The sequence below is a fragment of the Lagenorhynchus albirostris genome, chromosome 1 (assembly GCF_949774975.1).
Source record: "Lagenorhynchus albirostris chromosome 1, mLagAlb1.1, whole genome shotgun sequence".
In the NCBI taxonomy this organism is placed as follows: domain Eukaryota; kingdom Metazoa; phylum Chordata; class Mammalia; order Artiodactyla; family Delphinidae; genus Lagenorhynchus; species Lagenorhynchus albirostris.
Window position 1 is genome coordinate 65,334,422 of NC_083095.1, and position 17,833 is coordinate 65,352,254.

Consider the following 17,833-nt stretch of genomic DNA (forward strand, 5'->3'; position numbering starts at 1 on the left):
ATAGATGAGTAGAATGAAAATAGAAATAACCCATTCCAGATCTCTAATGACAACAACAAAAAATTGTTGTGTTAAACCAACTATAAAATTTTATCTATAAAGCCAAAATCCTGAGAAGGCAAATGTCAACTATACTCATTTTAATAAATGACCCTTCATTTCAGAAACAGTCTATTTTAAGAGTGCTTTTGTTTTCTTAGCATCTTGAAGAAATAGCCACATATTAATAATTTATATAACCAACTTCATAGACCTTGTTATTTTTAGTATTCAGATAACACCAAGTTGCCTTAACTTCACCAAATCACCTGTATTATTTAAGAAAGGCTCTAAATTTCCTCTGCTCTGTCATATGACACAAGTTAAGACTTTTTACATGTTAGAAACCCTAAAAGTATTTCAAAATAAATACTACATGTTGACAATCTCTTCCTTCTGATTAACATCATTTTGGAAATACAATCTTATACACACACAAAAGAAAGAAAACTCAGCTTTAACACACGATAGAAATCATCAGTAGGAATCCTCACATGTCTTCAGTTAGGATGTCTTCAGTTTCTATGTAAACTTAAGCCTCCCCAAACAGCAGAGGATTCCTGTAGTATGAGACCAGTTGGATCCTCAGGCTCAACTGCATCATTTTTTCGAAAACAAAACTGAGGCCAAAGAGATTTCACGCGTTCAGAGTCACAAAGGTTTGAACTCAGGAGTCTCCAACTTCACTGACCAAGACCTTGTCACTAACAAGGAATTCTGATGACACATTAAGATGACTGGGGTCTCTAGCTTCCGTTGCATTCATACATTTTGCTGGCTCCACTGGCCTTGTTTACAAGGACAGTGCCTTTGTTATAGATTCTTAGAACTCCCTACAAGAGTTCCCTCCTCTAATCTTAGTAAAGGTATTATTTAAGTTTCCCAAGATGAGATGTTCATATAGAAAAAAAGTGGGACTCAGAACAAGGAGGTTTGATCTGATTGCTCAGCAAATGTAAAGTACAGAATAGCAAAGCCTGAACAACTTGTTACAGATTTTTCTACTACTTCAGGAGCTCAGTGTCCATCGGACATACAATGAAGAACACGTTAGGTCATGTGTCAGGTAAGAAAATGTCACTGCACCACTTTACAAAAGTTCCTGAGTATGCCTAGAGTGAGGCTTACCTGCATTGGCCTCCCAATTTTCCTTTCATAACTCTCCAGCATATACTGCACTTTACCATTTTTTTATGAGATCTTCACGTCTCTTTTCAAAATGAGAAATGATAGCAATTTTGCTTTTATGCTAAAATTCTTGTAAAAACCTGGATACTATTCATCTATTTTTATAGAAGAAAGCCAGTATTTTAAAGTATTTATATAAAACCCAAACTGTGTACACAGTCTGTTTTCATCATCAGTGCTGATATTCAACACAGCCTTATTTCCCAAACTGTAAAATTATATGTGAGGGATGTGCTTTAATTACAAAACATTACTGAATACTTTAAGTCTCTGCAGTGCTTTGGGAAGTTCTGACTATGAAATCACGAATTTCAGTTTCTTCCAACTACTGCACACAGTAGCGCTCACCCTTTGGGCACTCTTTCAACACCCAGTGATGGACTGATCTCCATGGACTATGGCAGAGACCACAGCAGCTATTTCCTAGTGACTGTGTTTTGTTCCTTTAGTAACATGTTTAGGTTCGTAAGTTGTGAAAATTAAATTATACTGGACAATTTAGCCATAGGTCTTCACTTTATGTACACATGGTTTTGGAGACATGTTCAACTCTACCCATAAATAACTAGCTTAGCTTTACCAATCTTATTCATGCTAATGCTGATAATAATGTTGGATTCTTGATATACGCATCTCAAATTTCTTATTTCTAGTAATTTTTTCTTCATGATTACAGTCGTATCATGCCTTAATCCCCCAGCTGAATCACACAAATAATAAATTACGTGGGAAAATAAATCAAAATAATTATTTAACTGAACTGACCAGCTGTTTGACTAGTTAAGTCAAAATGACCAAACAATAGTCTTAGGTGGACAAAGCTTTAATCCTGTTTCTCTTTAATAAGATCCTACATCTAGAGAAGACTATCTGAAGAGCCCTCATTTGGATCATATACAACATTCAATTGAGGAAGCAGAGAAAAAAGTAAGCCAGATCATGTCAATGACTTAAAATGACTTACACTTAATTTTTCTGCAATATATGCAATGCAGAAGATAGCATGCACCCATGGAAACCTAGCAAAATTGGCAACATGATACCCCTGGCTGGCACACAATTTAGTTATGTTGGCCACTACAGTAAGTTCATTACATGAACACACATTAGCTCTGAAGATCATTTTTTTTTTTTTTCCCCAGTACGCAGGCCTCTCACTGTTGTGGCCTCTCCCGTTGCGGAGCACAGGCTCCGGATGCGCAGGCTCTGGACGCAAAGGCTCAGCGGCCATGGCTCACGGGCCCAGCCGCTCCGAGGCATGTGGGATCTTCCCGGATTGGGGCACGAACCCGTGTCCCCTGCATCGGCAGGCGGACTCTCAACCACTGTGCCACCAGGGAAGCCGATAAATTTTTTTTTTTTTTAACTCCACTCTGGGCTTCCCTGGTGGCGCAGTGGTTGACAATGTAGCGCCAGTCATAACTTCTAGTGAAAAAAGGAGGGAGAATAACCAGGGTGTACCTTTGTGCTCCTATGACTCCTTACTGATGGAAATAAGTCATTTACAAAGTTTTGAAGAAAACCATATGTAAACAGTTCAATCAACCTTATTTCTTCCATATCCTGATGTTATTAAAATTGTTGATCACATTTCTTAAACAATACAACCAACTATGAAGCCCTAGAGAAGGTTAAGCCTGTGGGGAGTCAACAGTGACCAGCTGAAAAAGTAGGAAACTGGGACACAAGTTTCCATTTGGGGAGAGATTGGTTTTTCTTAAGTTTCTGTCATGAGAGTAAATTATAGTGCTTTTTAAAAAAATAACCTTTCTATTTTGGAATGATTTTAGATGTACAGATTCGTTGCAAAGTTAACGGAGAGTCCCCATAGACTCTTCACACAGCTTCCTCTAATTTTAGCATTTAATACCTTTTTAAAAGAATTCTTTTCACTGAATTTTAAATCTTCCACCTTTGAATAGCCTAAATACCTTTTTAAAAGAATTCTTTTCACTGAATTTTAAATCTTCCACCTCTGAATAGCCTAAAAACGTTTTCTGAATTTGGACACAGTGATAACATTTGATCTAAGGAGGGCAGATCTCTACACATGAGCCATATATGTGCACATATGTTCATGTATAATGTAAAGAGGAAAAAGGGATACTGATGGACAGCTGGTGACATATGCTTAACTTAGAAATGGAGGAAAATGTGCTGAATTGGGATTCCAGAGGTTCAAATTCCAGTCCCAAGCTTGTTATTGACTTTGTACCACTAACCTTCCCTCTACATCAGTTTGCTCAACACAATAGCAAAGGGATTGAAACAGATGATCTGTATGATCCTTAAACCCAAGATTCTGTTGGCCTTCTTGTCCTAGGTCACATGGTACCTTTAATTGTATCAAAAGCTCGAATCTTCCTTCCTTCCTCTCTTTTTTTTTCCAAATGTATTTCTCAAGAAATGATAAATACCTCCAAAGTCAGGACCATGCCTTATACTTTCTCTATTTGTCCCCACCACAATATTCAGCAGAGGACTCAGAGGACTTACTAAGAGAAGGCACTCAGACATGTGTTGAATAGACTTGAATACACACACACAGGACACTTAGGGTTTCTTGACACTATTTCTTTTTTAACTTTCAACTCCTCAGCCTGTACATTAGAGAGAAATATGTTGGCAGGGGAAGGCCATTACAGGGTAGGGACTCGTCCTAGAAGGCAGGGGGCAGAGGTAGGCTACCACTCCTCCTAGGTCCTACTCCGTACACTGTGTTTTTCCCCTTGGTTTCACACTATTCCCATCATTTCCCCCATATTTTTCTTCTGCCCTGCCTTTTGTTTTTACTCTCCCTTTATTTTTCTTCTTCCTAGCTTATGACGTAGGCCCACCCATAGCTTTCATCAGCATTGTTTAGCTGTGCTAATAGCAATGCCAAGATACAATCCAATTCCATACAATTTAATTTGAAAACATGGTTAAAGACTTACTTTCCTGGGTACTGCACATGGAGACATACACAGATATAAGATGACCCAGACTGTTCCCTCAAATTGTTCATAGTCTAAATATAGAGAGACAAGTATATGACGAATTGTGAATTGATACTGAAGCAACAGATGGCATATCAGTAAGCTACAGAAAGAAATGACTAATATTCTGGGGAAGGGGAGAAGATTAACTCAGCAAGTAAATCTAAGCTGGCTTTTGGAAGATGACTAGTTCAGCAAAACCAGGAGAAGAAAAAGGACAATCCAGTCAGATGGTGGCACGTACAAAGGCATAAATGTTTGGGTAGTCGGTGTTGCTGGAAAAAAAGGAGATGACCACGGAGAAAGGGACAGACAGATGAATCCTGTTGTAGGATGCAGAAAGCATACACATGCACTCTTTTGTCCACATTTCCAGAAGTCTCCACAAAAATTTCCGTAAGAGGTATTGTTTTTGTTCACCCCTCTTATACCTTTGTCATCACCATGAAAAGAGCTTCTCCCAAATATCTGCTGCTCCTTGACAGGGGGCAGACCTGAGCTGAACCCTAAGCAAGAAGTCAAGCCCAGCCAGAGCTGCAGCAAGAAGTAGAGCCACACAGCTAAGCCCAGCCTAGGTCTGCCAACCTCCAGACTACCTGCGGCCACGTGAAGGGTAAAAGCTTTATGACATACTTCTAAGATACTGTGATTGCTGGTGGCCCTGGCAGCACAGCTAACTAGGACACCTGGATTTTCACACGCTCACAGTCATACTCTCATAAATACGCTTTCCTTGAGTTGGTGTTTGGAGTTGAGGCTAATTCTACATGCTCAATAGTGCCGGATGCACTGAAGATAATGATGACCAATCAAATTCTTCGACAGCGGCATGTGGCAAGAACCCAGCAATGCTTTTTACATTCTTCATGCTACAGGTAGACTAGAGTCTCCCCCTTCATAAATAGCAAACCTTTTCCTGATAACATGTGAAACTTAACAGAATTAGAGTCTCAGGGACTTACTCTACCATCAAGCCCATATTTGTCAGAAAGCGCTTCCTGTCCAGTGTCAAAGATGGAGATCCTAGGGATGTGTGGTGACATCAACATTGCTCATCCCATCATGATGTAAAACTAAAGAAAGTAAAAGGTTAGTTCTTAGATGAACTTCTTTCAGAAGTGATTAACTTCATCGGAAAGATATTAAAGGATAATAACGTGTAATTAAAGAGCCTTCCTGGAAGCATATCTAAGAAAAGGCAATTATATCACATATTTTCACATACTAGTAAAACTTGGCACTTGCTACCAAAATAGGCAGGAATGAACATTGTCAGCTCAGCTTCTGGATGGTTTTATTTCCATTTCATGCCACCACTGACTTTGGGTTGAGGCAAATGAAACTAGAGACTAGAACAGGGAGTCAGGCTCTCAGTCTACTGAGGATGATGGAGTTAAGAATAGGAACCAAGCAAGCACCAAGTTTCCATCTTCTCTCCTACTTTCCTAGCCTTATAGAAAGCTCTTTTTCGCAACCTAAGGGTTCACCCTGGGCTCTATCATTTACTGGTGTTTAAAAAAGAAAAAATACCACATGCTGGTATACATGCCATGTATTGATTCTAAGAACTTTTATTTTACATGTTTTTTAATAACAAGGAATATGACACTTGCCTCCAAACATGAATGTCATTTGGCAGAGGTAAATGTGCGCCAGCACACAGTAAAATACCAGAACAGGAATAAAAAGACCTTGGAGCTGCTTAAACCAAGAAGACCTATCACTCAGAGTGTCTTGGAATCTCTACCTTCTATGGAACTAGAACCATTTTATAAAATGCTGTATGAATCTTGGAGACAATCACTATGGTAGTAATGCAGTGCCACTCTGAAGGATATCCTATCCTCATTTACCCTACATGACTGACTTAAATGAATCCATTAAACATCATTGCTTAAGTAACAGTCTGGTCTTTGGCGAAAGGTAGATTATAAGTTGTTGAAATAAAGACCTGCAAGTCTCCTCTCCTCTCAGAAACATCTATATTAAGACACAATAGATGCCTGAAATAGTGAAAGGAAATTCCATGAAAATACTAAAGTTCTTCCCTAATGTGTTCAGTCAATTTTAATCACCAGTTGTCTTGCATATTTTTCAATTGTTCCCTTCCAAAGGCGAAAAATGTCTTGTATTTTACATATTGTAGCATTCTGGCTTGTCACACATATAGGCAAATTGTTGTTTAAAAGCTGCAGCGTTTAAAGTGAAATAAAACTTATGCTTACAGTGGGAAATATTCCTGGATTAACAGAGTTGCAGCAGATATACTCCCAAAATTGACTGAAGTCTGTGATTGATATTAGAAAGACAGAAAATTTATCTAGTTTTAGCAAATGTCAAATCAGCAGCCATTGCTTTTAAGATTAATAAAAGATATAATGGTTTCTAGATAGCCTCTAAATAGAGATTACTATGAATGGAGAAGTGATTTACCGACAGTCACCACAATGAAATTTCTTTAAAGGTTACAATCATCAGTTATTTAGCTAAAACACTGCTGAGAATACCTGGTCATTTTTTGAATAATGCATAACGTTCATTGTAGATTTGATCTGTATTATAACAATAGAGATATTTCTAAAATAATAGGAAAAACTATCTGTTACCTTCCAATTGCTTAACGTATCACTTCCGTGAAGTAACTGACTCAAGACATATTACACACTGTCACCTGAGTGTTCTTTCTGCAAGCATAACTTGTAATAATCTGTACACAATTGGCATCACAAAACAAACTCATCAAACTTCATAGACTTTAAGAAAAGATGTAATGAACACAGGGCAGAATAAAGGACCTTTCTGAAGCAGTAAATTAAAATGATTAAATTTCTATATAGTTGTTTGGGACAAATTTAAATTTAAGTTTTGAAATTTAATTGTTAACGTGAACAACTCATCGCATTAAAAAGAAATGTTGCCTACATTGTATAAGTACTTTTCATGTAAATTTCCAAATGCCTTTAGGTTTATTCAAGAGACTGCTTGGCGAAGCACGAAGCATAATGTCTATCGTTTTATTGTTGGATTATGAACTGTACTTCACATGATGCTGCAGGCTATTTACATAAGCTTGTTTATCCATATGAACTCCTTCAAGGGCACAACACAGAAGACCTTAATAAATTAAAATGAATTTCTTTTGCTGTTGTTTCATGAATGTTTGATCAGAATGAGTAGCAGGTTTGCATCATAGAACTAGAGCAAACCAATAAAAAATACATATATCGTACAGCAGAAGCAGCTTATAGAAAGTGCCCATTGCATTCCTAGCAACATTTGAGAGCCAAGGTAAACAGTACAGAGTCTCTATACTTCAGTACAGTATGGTCTTCAGTTCTAGACTATCATCAGTTTCCTAATAGAGAGAATATGCATGTGCCAAATTGGATGCTCTACCATAGTCTGGATAAAATTTTTTAAGTAATAAAATCTGGCATCTCTTTCCAGGCTTCAAAACATCCATCCCAACCTCCACATTTTTCTCACTGACACCACCATGTTCCTCCAAAGACTGAAACACCCTTATGGGCAGAGATCATATTGTATCTTGTTTTTATCCATCTTCATCATTAGTAGTTACGGAGTTGAGTTGACTGAAGGTCACAAAATAAAAATGAATTATTAGCCATAGTCCAAAGCTGAGAGCATTCTCACCTGGAATGTTTGACGATAGTGATAGAAATCAGATATCATTGCTAGAAATGATATCTGATAGAAAGAACCCTAGACAGAAAAGCAGAACCACGGGATTCTAGTTTTAGATCTTCTAACACTTAACCATAAACCCTTTCTACATCATTTCCCTCACCTGTAAAATGAGGGCTTAGTTCTATAGTATCTATAATTGTGCACCTCTAAAAGGCCATGATTCTAAAAGCAAGCAGAATTATCACATCGTAGAGGAATGGACAGATCAACGGACAGAGCAACCATTAGGTTGTTCTACTTTGGCAGCCGCCACTACCAAGGAAGCCTATAAACTGCCAACTCTCTTAAAGAAAAGATGGAAATAAAAGATAATTATGTAAAAAAGTTAATATAAGTCTAGTCCCTCAATGTATTTCAAATGGAATAATAAGATTAAGAATATATTTTGCATGTTGTGTGATTTCTAACCTGTTGTATTTATCCATTCATCTTACATGATGTGGAATGAACCCAAAGACAACCTACTGAATAAACTCTTAAGTATTTACTAGGATTATATTCACGTCTTTAGCTTGGGAAAATTCACCACTACTTTAGCATCTGCAACATGGACTGGTGTATTACCGAGTTGACATCAACATTCTTAAGGGCAGAAGGGCTGTAAAAGAACAGCATGAATGTGCCTTGGTTTATTTGTACTGTGCTACCTTATACTTACACCCTGCCCTTGAGAGCTATCTCTGGTGTCCGTTCTTCTCAACCTTCCAATGTCATTCTTATACTTAGAGCAGGAGTCTGTGAACTCTGGCTTGTGGGCCAAATTTGGTGGCAGCTGCCTGCTCTGTAAGTACAGTATTATTAGAACACAGCCATACCCTGTTGTTCACATGCTATCTATGGTTGATTTCATGCTACAGTGGCAGAGTTGAGTACTCCCCCAAAACTAAAATATTTACTATATGGCCTTTACATAAAATGTTTCCCAACCCCTGCTCTAGAGAAAAATAACCTGTTACAATTGGAATTCTAATTTTCTTTCTCTAATAAGCCTAAGAAACACAATCTCTAAGTAACAAGAGCAAAGATACAAACAGATTCACACAGGTACATACATACATACGCTTATACCTCTTAGCACAGAATTGTCAATAGTCATTGCTTTTGACCCTTCGTTTTAATTTGAATCCTATAATAGGTTATAGCTCCCCCCCAGTACCCTTCCCTACAACAGCCAAGAGTACAGGGACTTCATAAGTCATTGTCAAGGTGTAATCACATAACTAAAGAATCTAATTCCTCCCCCAGAGGAGGCTGCCTACAATTCCACCAAATGTCCAATTTTATTCCATGCTCATCAAGGGCCTAGATACAAGGTTAAAGCACAAAACCCAGCAGATCCCGTCCCATGCCTTGAATGATACATTTTCAGGACAGAAAATCAATGGCCAACACCACATGTACATCAATAAACATATGCATGCATATTCATATGTTTAAAATCTCATCAATTATTAGGCGTTTCAAGAACAAACAAGAAAATAACCCTCTTAAGTATCAGAGTGAAGAAGGCCTAAAATTTCTAAGTAATAAGTTTTAAGGGAAACTGCACCAATGATTGGGGGCACAAATACATGTTTATATTTATAAACTTTATGCAATATGCAGAGTTGAAACATTAATACATACATTGATCATTTTGTTGGTCAATGAAATCATTACTCAAAATGCCTGCTATAGTTGTACTTTGCTCCCATCCTCTCTTTCGTAACTAAAACCAGAAAATATCAGCCCTACCCTTTAACAAATATTCTCATACTCCACCCCTTAATAATAATTTTCATGTATTAGCATAACATAAATTAAACCCAAGAAGCATATTAACGTTAAGTCATTTCATTCTCATTTCCCTGAAACCTTATCTATAGTGATAGAATATTTAGACTGACAGACTTTTTGAAAATAAAATAGAAATAGAAGAGGTTTATTTCACCTTCACATGGTGTCTTTCTCATGCAGAGTTCAGATTTCCACATTTGTATCCCTTTAAAGGATTTGATATGCAGGAAAAGAAGAAAGGATGATGGTAAACATTTCATCTTAGAGACACCTACAGACCACCATATTCCAGGATGAACAGTGGCTAAAACCTTACCTTTTACTGACGTGTTAGGTGGAGGGCCTTCCATCCGCAAGTTCCATGGAGGGTCCCCCTGGTTAGCGAAGTCTCTCATTTTCAGATAGCTAATTGTAAGTCGAATGATGGAGGCCTTGTCAAGCTGGCTAGTGATGGCTGCAGGAAGAGGCAACAACTTGGCCAATTCATAGAACTCAAAGTTTTCTTTCCCCCGGCGGGAGCGAGCAGCATCCCGGGACTTCTCCTTTCTCAATGCTTGTAAACTGGAATCAAAGGAGTGGAAAAGTGTTGTTTAGAACACGTGACTCTGTCATCAAGCATAAACTGCTTTTCTTTTTACTTCTTTTTTCCCCCAGCAAAAATCTACCAAAATCATCTTCAAAATTCCAGGGACATAGTAAAAGGAGTTCCAGACAATGACCTCTAAAACCATAAATTCTACTTCTAGGCTTATATGCCATAAACTCAAGTGCAATGAGTAAAAATAGTTTGCTTGTTAAGTTTTTTCCTCCAATCACCTATGCACTGATATATATTGTTTCTAAGACATAAGGTTTACAGGTGATGCTTGATGTTATCAGCTATGAGCAATTTAAAAGATTGGGATTGTGTTTATATATCTATTCTTAAGCTAATGGTTTTGTTCATTTAACGGTTATCACGATGGAACCGTAAAGCATCAGAAGGACACATTTGAAAAAATTTATTTCAGTTACCATCTTGAGAAACAAAGGGTAAACACACAGTTCACAGAACTAACAAATAAAATGTTGATGTGCTTCCAGCCCTCAATAAGAATCATGACCTTCAGTCACATAAAGAAAACATCTTATTGGAAATGAAGATTTCAATGTAACTATATAAGTGCACTGGTAATTGATTGATAAGAGAATACTTTAATTCTTTATGAATGAACATACATTCATAGATGGATAGACTCTCTAAGATACTAGAGAATAAAATATATCACCCAGAAAAGTCAAACTTTAAGATAACATAAATTTAATGTTGAAAGATAAAGCCCTGTATGGGTTATTAAAATTTATAAACATTATAGACATATTACTTCACATAAGAGGCAACAGGTGGGATCCAGTATTTTCCTTTAACTATTCATGTACATTTCTGTCTGAAGTTTGCGCACATTGCTGAGGGCAGAATCTAGCACAACCGAAGCTGTATGTGGGCATCTGACAGGAGAAGTGCACCTACTCTGAACTGCTCCGTTTTATGTCTGATGAAAAATAAATTCAACATCAGACTGTGATGATAAATAATTGGACAATATTTATAGTATCAAGGTATTTTTAACATCATTTGTAAGTATCCATTTTATTGGACTTTGAAGGCATTTTAAATCTTTGAATCTAGCATTCTGGTTTCCCATTGCAAAATATCAAGAAAGAGAAATAAGAAAGAAGCAAGACCAGAGGAATAGATTAAAATGAGTCCAACAGTGTGGCTTCAGTCTCTTAATATGAGCAATAACATTCCCTATTACCTTAGACCACATCTGATATTGTTCATAGTGGAAACACTGTTTTCATGGCAGACATTTCAGGTATCTTATTGAATATCTATGTGATTTAAGTAATGCCATAATGCTATGGTCAAATACTTGCTAGGCTAATACCCCTACCGGTTTCATGTTCACTCTATTAATAAAATATTCTACATTAGCTAACTAATGTCTTTCTCAGAACTAGACAAATTAATGCTATCATTTTCAGAGTCAAAGCAGTCACAGGTGACAAACTTTTGTCTTAATGTTGGTGATAAGCAGAAACATCACTAATTTATAAAGAAAAGACATGTTATGCCATTAATTTCCCAAAATTTTAGCTGGCCTCCATTCACTTCTTTAAATGCTCAGTGTGGCTTGTTGAAAATTGTCAATAAAAGTAAGAGATGCCTTACAATCTGATAAAGTATAAGTATAACCAGGACCCAGGTCAACATCTTAGGATAAAACAATGATTCATAGCCCTCCCTCTATATAATAAAAGTAATCTAACACCATTTAAGTCAGTTGTGCCAAGAGAACTATGTCATTTGACATGTTTTCTCTACCACTTGTAGAGTGCAGTGGTTCAAGTTCAATGCTTTGCTCTTTTTGTGTTCTTGTAATCGAATACTACTCCAGAAGGTGGGCTGAACTTACTTTTTTTTTTTTTTCTTTTCTTTTTGGTCCAGTAAGTGACTATGATGGAGCTCTAGAGCAGGGGCTGCAAACTCAAGGGCTTGCAGGGTGAAGGCAGGGAATGTCAATGAGTAAAGAGGCCTGAGGCCACCTGTGGAGAAGTGGAGGCTGAAAGCCCAGGTAAAGGAAAGCGCACACCGTTTCAGCTTTGCGTGTGCTGCTTTGGGGGAAGGCATGCCTAGTGTTGCCAGATCTCTGCTGTTGCTATTTCTAGAAAACAAAATCTGAATTTTTACGTAGCACTTCCAATTTTATGTTATGTGTTAATTTTATGTTAACTAACTGGCGTTTTCAAAAGTCATGCGAGCCAAACAGAACATGCCACTTGGTCAATAATGGAGCAGGGACTCATTTTGCAATTGGGTAATAATTTGGGAGGCCAATTTTGCCAGGAGTTTTACATGGATGTTATATATAATTTTACTTACACATGTCACTTAGTGGTCACAAATGAATTCACTTGTTATCTATTTAATATTACTAATATTCACACTAGGAATTTCTCTATTCAACTGAAGCAAGCAGAGGATTAGTGGGTTATTCTGAAATTGATATCTCTGCATAGGCTTATCAATAATCTAAGGAAAAAAAAACTAATCCTAAGGGTAGGCAAAGCCCAAGATCACAGAGATCAACCCAATGAGCTCCAGGGGTGAGGCGGAGGGGAGATGACTTCTTCTGTCTCCTCAAAGAAGGGGAATATGTGGACTCTAAGGCTTTGGGGTGCCTTGCCTAAACATTGCGCTCTGACACTTGACTTTTCTAAAATACCACTTACTTTATGTGTTCCCATACTACCTCCTTATCGTTTTTCTCTTCTCTACCTCTCCCCTCTTTAAAAAAATCTCTAACCCACAACTGTGTCACCCTACTGGAGTAATCGTCCTAGCTATAATCTTAATAACAATGGGTTTCCATGACTTCCACATCACATCATTATGCTGACACCACAGTACAGAAGACTTTCCGAATGATAGCACTGTGTCTGTAATAAGTAGTAACTGGTTTTGAGGGCAACAGCAATAAAATACGGTTAAAGGATTATAAAGGTTGTGGAGATGCTGATACAATTGATGAAGCTAAAGTCCTTAAGACAAGGACAGATTGTGGATTAATCTTTTGCCTGCTTTTGTGAAACAGAGCCTAGTTACAAGTAATTCTCAAATTGAATTAAGGACTACATTAAAACCTAAAATAAATTTGCATTTATACACTCTGTTCTAAACCAAAACATTATGGTTGCATTTCTAAATACTAGAGAAAGAATGGATTGACTATATGTGAGTGAATGTTATGGCCTGATCTCTGCCACCTAAAATACGATTAAACCGTAAATACTCCTTGGGTCCAAACTTCCCACTGCTTTAATGTTCTTTCACTTGGACTCCGAATAACAGAAAACCCTCCACAAATCAAAATTTCAACTCTCTTTGATGACGACAGTATCATCCTCACTAATAATTACCACCACCAGCAACAAAATCAACAGCCATTTCCAAAGACACACACACACACACATATCTGAAAATCATAGGCAAAATTATGTATATATGTGTATATTTTGGGGGTGATGGTAAATGATTTTCAGATTTTCAAAAGGGGCCCAGCACCCAACCAAAATAATAATAATCTAATGTATAGAATTTCCTCATATAAGGATTTTAAAGTTGGATTCTGCTCTCTTTTTGCCATTGATGTTGCTAGAATTAACTTATCCTAAAGAAATACCTTGGTTAAAATAATATTTTATGTATGTTTCCATTCAACACTTTGAAACAATTTTTACATTCTATAGTTATATCTTTAAAGCATAGCTGACAATCAAAAAAGAGTTTACTAAGAATGAAGCTTTAGCAGTCAGTGCTTGTAAATGTAAAGTGAGTTTTTCAATCTTTCCATCTATTTTAAGTTCCTTTGGCAAGTTGTATATTTTGCGGAAAGAGTCCCGATGAAGGAGTTATGAGACGCACTTTAGCCACTGTAGGCCACTTATAATTCTAAGTCACTAAGCTGATCATCTTAGATCATGAGAATGACAAACAAGGAGTATTTGGCAAATCTCCTGGGACCACTGCAATGACTCATATGATAATTTCATGTTAGTATATTGTAGACCACAAAGAAGTAAACCCCTTGGACAATTCTAAATTTTAACTTATTATTAACTGGGGGATTTTTGTGGAAACTAATGCCTGTGGCCAGCAATTTGTTATGTAAGTGATATTGATACATCTCTGGTCAGTAACGTTTGGGTAACAAAAGATGTATTAATACATCTCTGGTCAATAATGTGATAACAGTTAAGATAGTTTGTAAGCTCTAAATGTGGTAGAGTCTACTTCAGAGTTTTACAACTAAGAATTTTAATAAGTTGCAAAGACTTAAGAATGCTTAAAATATAGTCAACCCTTCCTTAAACTTTCTTGGAAGCACAGGAGTTAGGAGTAGGGGCTCTGTAGCCAGACTGTAAGTATTCACATCATCACACAGTTACTAGCTGGGCTACCTTGGATAGGTGTCTCAACTTCTTTAGGCCTCAGTTTCCTCATCTGGGAAATAGACATTATATTAGTACATACATCACAATATTGCTCAGAGGAATAATTGAGCTAATCTATGTAAAGTGCTAAATGCCTGCCATGTTGTAAACGTTATATAAGCATTAACTATTATTACGGTAATTGTAAAACTTCCCTGGGGACAAAAGCCCAACTGTTTTGACCCTAGTACCACATCTGATTATTACCTTATTCCTCCACAATTCTTTGTAATTTTCTTTAACCAGCAGCCTCTTTCCTACCACTTTTTTTTTGTTTTTTTACTCTGGTTACAGTTTTATAATTCTGAATAGTTATTTGTTTTCCTCATTGTCCTCTCAAACTGCCACTTGTGACCTTCATTTTTTAGTAAATTTTATTTCCCATACAGTGACAGTAGAAATTAAATCAAAGGCCTGACTTCTGCTTGGCGACAACCCTAAACTGCTGATTTCTGAAACTCCTTCCATGTTCTCTCAGCTCACGATTCTCACTTTCTTTAAGTTCTGTCTGCTGCCTCTCTCAGCATATCCTCCACACTCGCGGAAGGCAGAGGGTAAGTGTGTGGATTGCAGAGCCAGACTGCCTGTATTTAAATCCTGGCTCTATAACTTATGAATCATGTAAACCTGAGCAATTTACTTAACTTCTTTTGCCTCAGTTTTTCTCACCTGTGAAATGGGATGATAATACTATCCGCTTCATAAGGTTCTTGTTGAAATTGAGTGAGGTAATTTTTGTAAAATATTTACAGTGGTGCCTGGCACACAGCAATACTGTATAAGATGTGTTAAATGAAAACCTAAGCTCAGGTCACACCGACTGTTCTATGCTTTAAGGTCCATTTATAATTTACACTCTGTTCTCACCAATATGATTTCTATCCACTGGTTCTGATATACCACATTGTGTACTTCAGTTAAATAAAACTACTTGACTGCAGAGATATTGATTTTTCATTATGGTCCTCCTTATGACTATGGTCTATCTGTTTTACACCACAGGTATACTCAATAACTCATTCAAATAAAAAATAACATATGTCTCATTAATGGAAGGTTAAATGTTTATAAATACGTGATTGCCTGTACTAAGAATAATAAGGGGCCATTTTTTGTTCCCTAAAGTAGAAAAAAGTGGCATTCAATGGTAAGACATGCAATTTTGTTTACACAGAAAACTGAACATCCAAACAGTAGTTAAGGGAACGGGTTACTCAGGAAGATGGTGAAAGCTTCTATGGAAGACTTGAAAATTGCAATGATTATTATTAGTCAGAAAGAGTATATGTGGTACTCCTAGCAGGAAGAAGATCTTTCAAAGTATCTCCCAAAACATCACAAATCTGAAAGTTCTCTTTAACGTCAGGCAAAGCCCCAAATCCAGGACCATGGAGAGCTCAGCCAGAACATCTGGAGCAGGGAAGAAACTTGGAAGGGCAGCAGCATTTCCTGCTCTGGCCTCCACATCGGGGGCAAGGCTGAATCATGAAACTTTACTTGAGCCAGCAATGAGACAGGAAAAAAAGGTACAAACTTAAAAAAACATAGGTACTGCCACTATCACAAAGCCAATATTATGAAATTGACTCAGGACTTATAATCTCTCTGAAGCTGCCACAGAGCTGGATAAGGGTGTCAATTTTTCATTGGGCCACTTGTCCATGGTGGACAAAACAGATAATTTTGGATGTGATGACTCATTAAATTAAAAGAGGTAAGTTATTTTTTATGGCTGGTCTTTTGTAAAATTTAGTTTTGCAAAATTGATTATTTGGTTTCCTACTTCACAGAAATGGCGATAATGATTACGGGAACAATATAGCTAGAGATTTACAGAATATAACAGAGCAAAAGTAATAACTGTCACAGAGGAACAACAGAAGTAAGTCAGCTTTATCAAATGTTTCTTCTCCGATGACTTCTTCATAGCATAGATTTCTATCAGTTATTTTTTTTTTTACAATTTATAATTATATTTGTGGAATGGCTTCTTATACGGACATTACTGACAGATCCACACTCTCTTACACAAAAATCCTCTCTCTAAGCCTCAGCTTTAACACCTTCATGTACACTTTTAGAATACAATAACTAGTTTATAAAAGAACACGGAGAGCTTCCCCGGTGGTGCAGTGGTTAAAAATCCGCCTGCCAATGCAGAGGACACGAGTTCGAGCCCTGGTCCGGTAAGATCCCACATGCTGCGGAACAACTAAGCCCTTGCCACAACTACTGGGCCTGTGCTCTAGAGCCTGCAAGCCACAACTACTGAAGCCCACGCACCTAGAGTCTGTGCTCCACAAAAAGAGAAGCCACTGCAACGAAAAGACCGCGCACCACAACGAAGAGTAGCCCCCACTCTCCACAACTAGAGAAAAAGCCCGTGTGTAGCAACAAAGACCCAATGCAGCCAAAATAAATTAATTTATTAAAAAAAAAAAAAAGGAACACGGCAGGTTTTGTTCGTCTAACTGTAGGGGAAAGGAAAGGTAGGGTCATTAAATTTTACCTTTTTAAAGTACTTCTAAGGAGCTGGACAGGCAGTTTTTTATGGATTTTCCTACTTGTTTTGCTTAGGAGAACCCAGCACTACAGACTTCTACTATTTATCAATTAATCTGGCATGCAGCCTCAAAGGAAGAAGGTCGACCTGTATTAAAAATGCAGCCATCAAAAATTCATCAAAGGCTGCAGCATTTTAACTCATGAAGCTTTGAACACCTGCATACTTGTCAGATCTCTGGTCATAGTTAACGGTGAGACCTACAGTTACTCTGGTACCTACACCTGCCCTGACATGAGCTGAATGAGGAGACTTCCCAGGGAAAAACTACAGTAAAGATTCTATAAGCACTGCTTGCCCTTCCTCCGTTACTTTCAGTAAAACAGCCCACCACACACTGACATCACATAGAGTTCAAAGTCAATCAAATCAGCCAACTGCAAAGAATAAAAGTCTTTCAGAAGTATCTTTTTCCCTATGATTGTAAATATCAGCATTCTTACAAGGTAATAGAATTGAGGAACGCACAAACAACTATTATCTGGAAGGATTATGTACAACATAATTCACAAATTGAAGTCTTTTAATGCTCTTCAAGAAAAGG

At 37.4% G+C, this 17,833-nt stretch overlaps 1 protein-coding gene across 2 annotated transcripts in view; it reads right to left on the reverse strand.

The window, feature by feature from the left end:
• NPAS3 (neuronal PAS domain protein 3) overlaps positions 1-17,833 on the reverse strand; it is an 836,449-nt gene that overhangs the window by 581,965 nt on the left and 236,651 nt on the right. For both annotated transcript variants that reach the window (XM_060143810.1, XM_060143799.1), the window contains one exon: positions 10,006-10,250. In XM_060143810.1, coding sequence (XP_059999793.1) covers positions 10,006-10,250 — 245 coding nt within the window. The remainder of the gene's footprint in view (positions 1-10,005; positions 10,251-17,833) is intronic.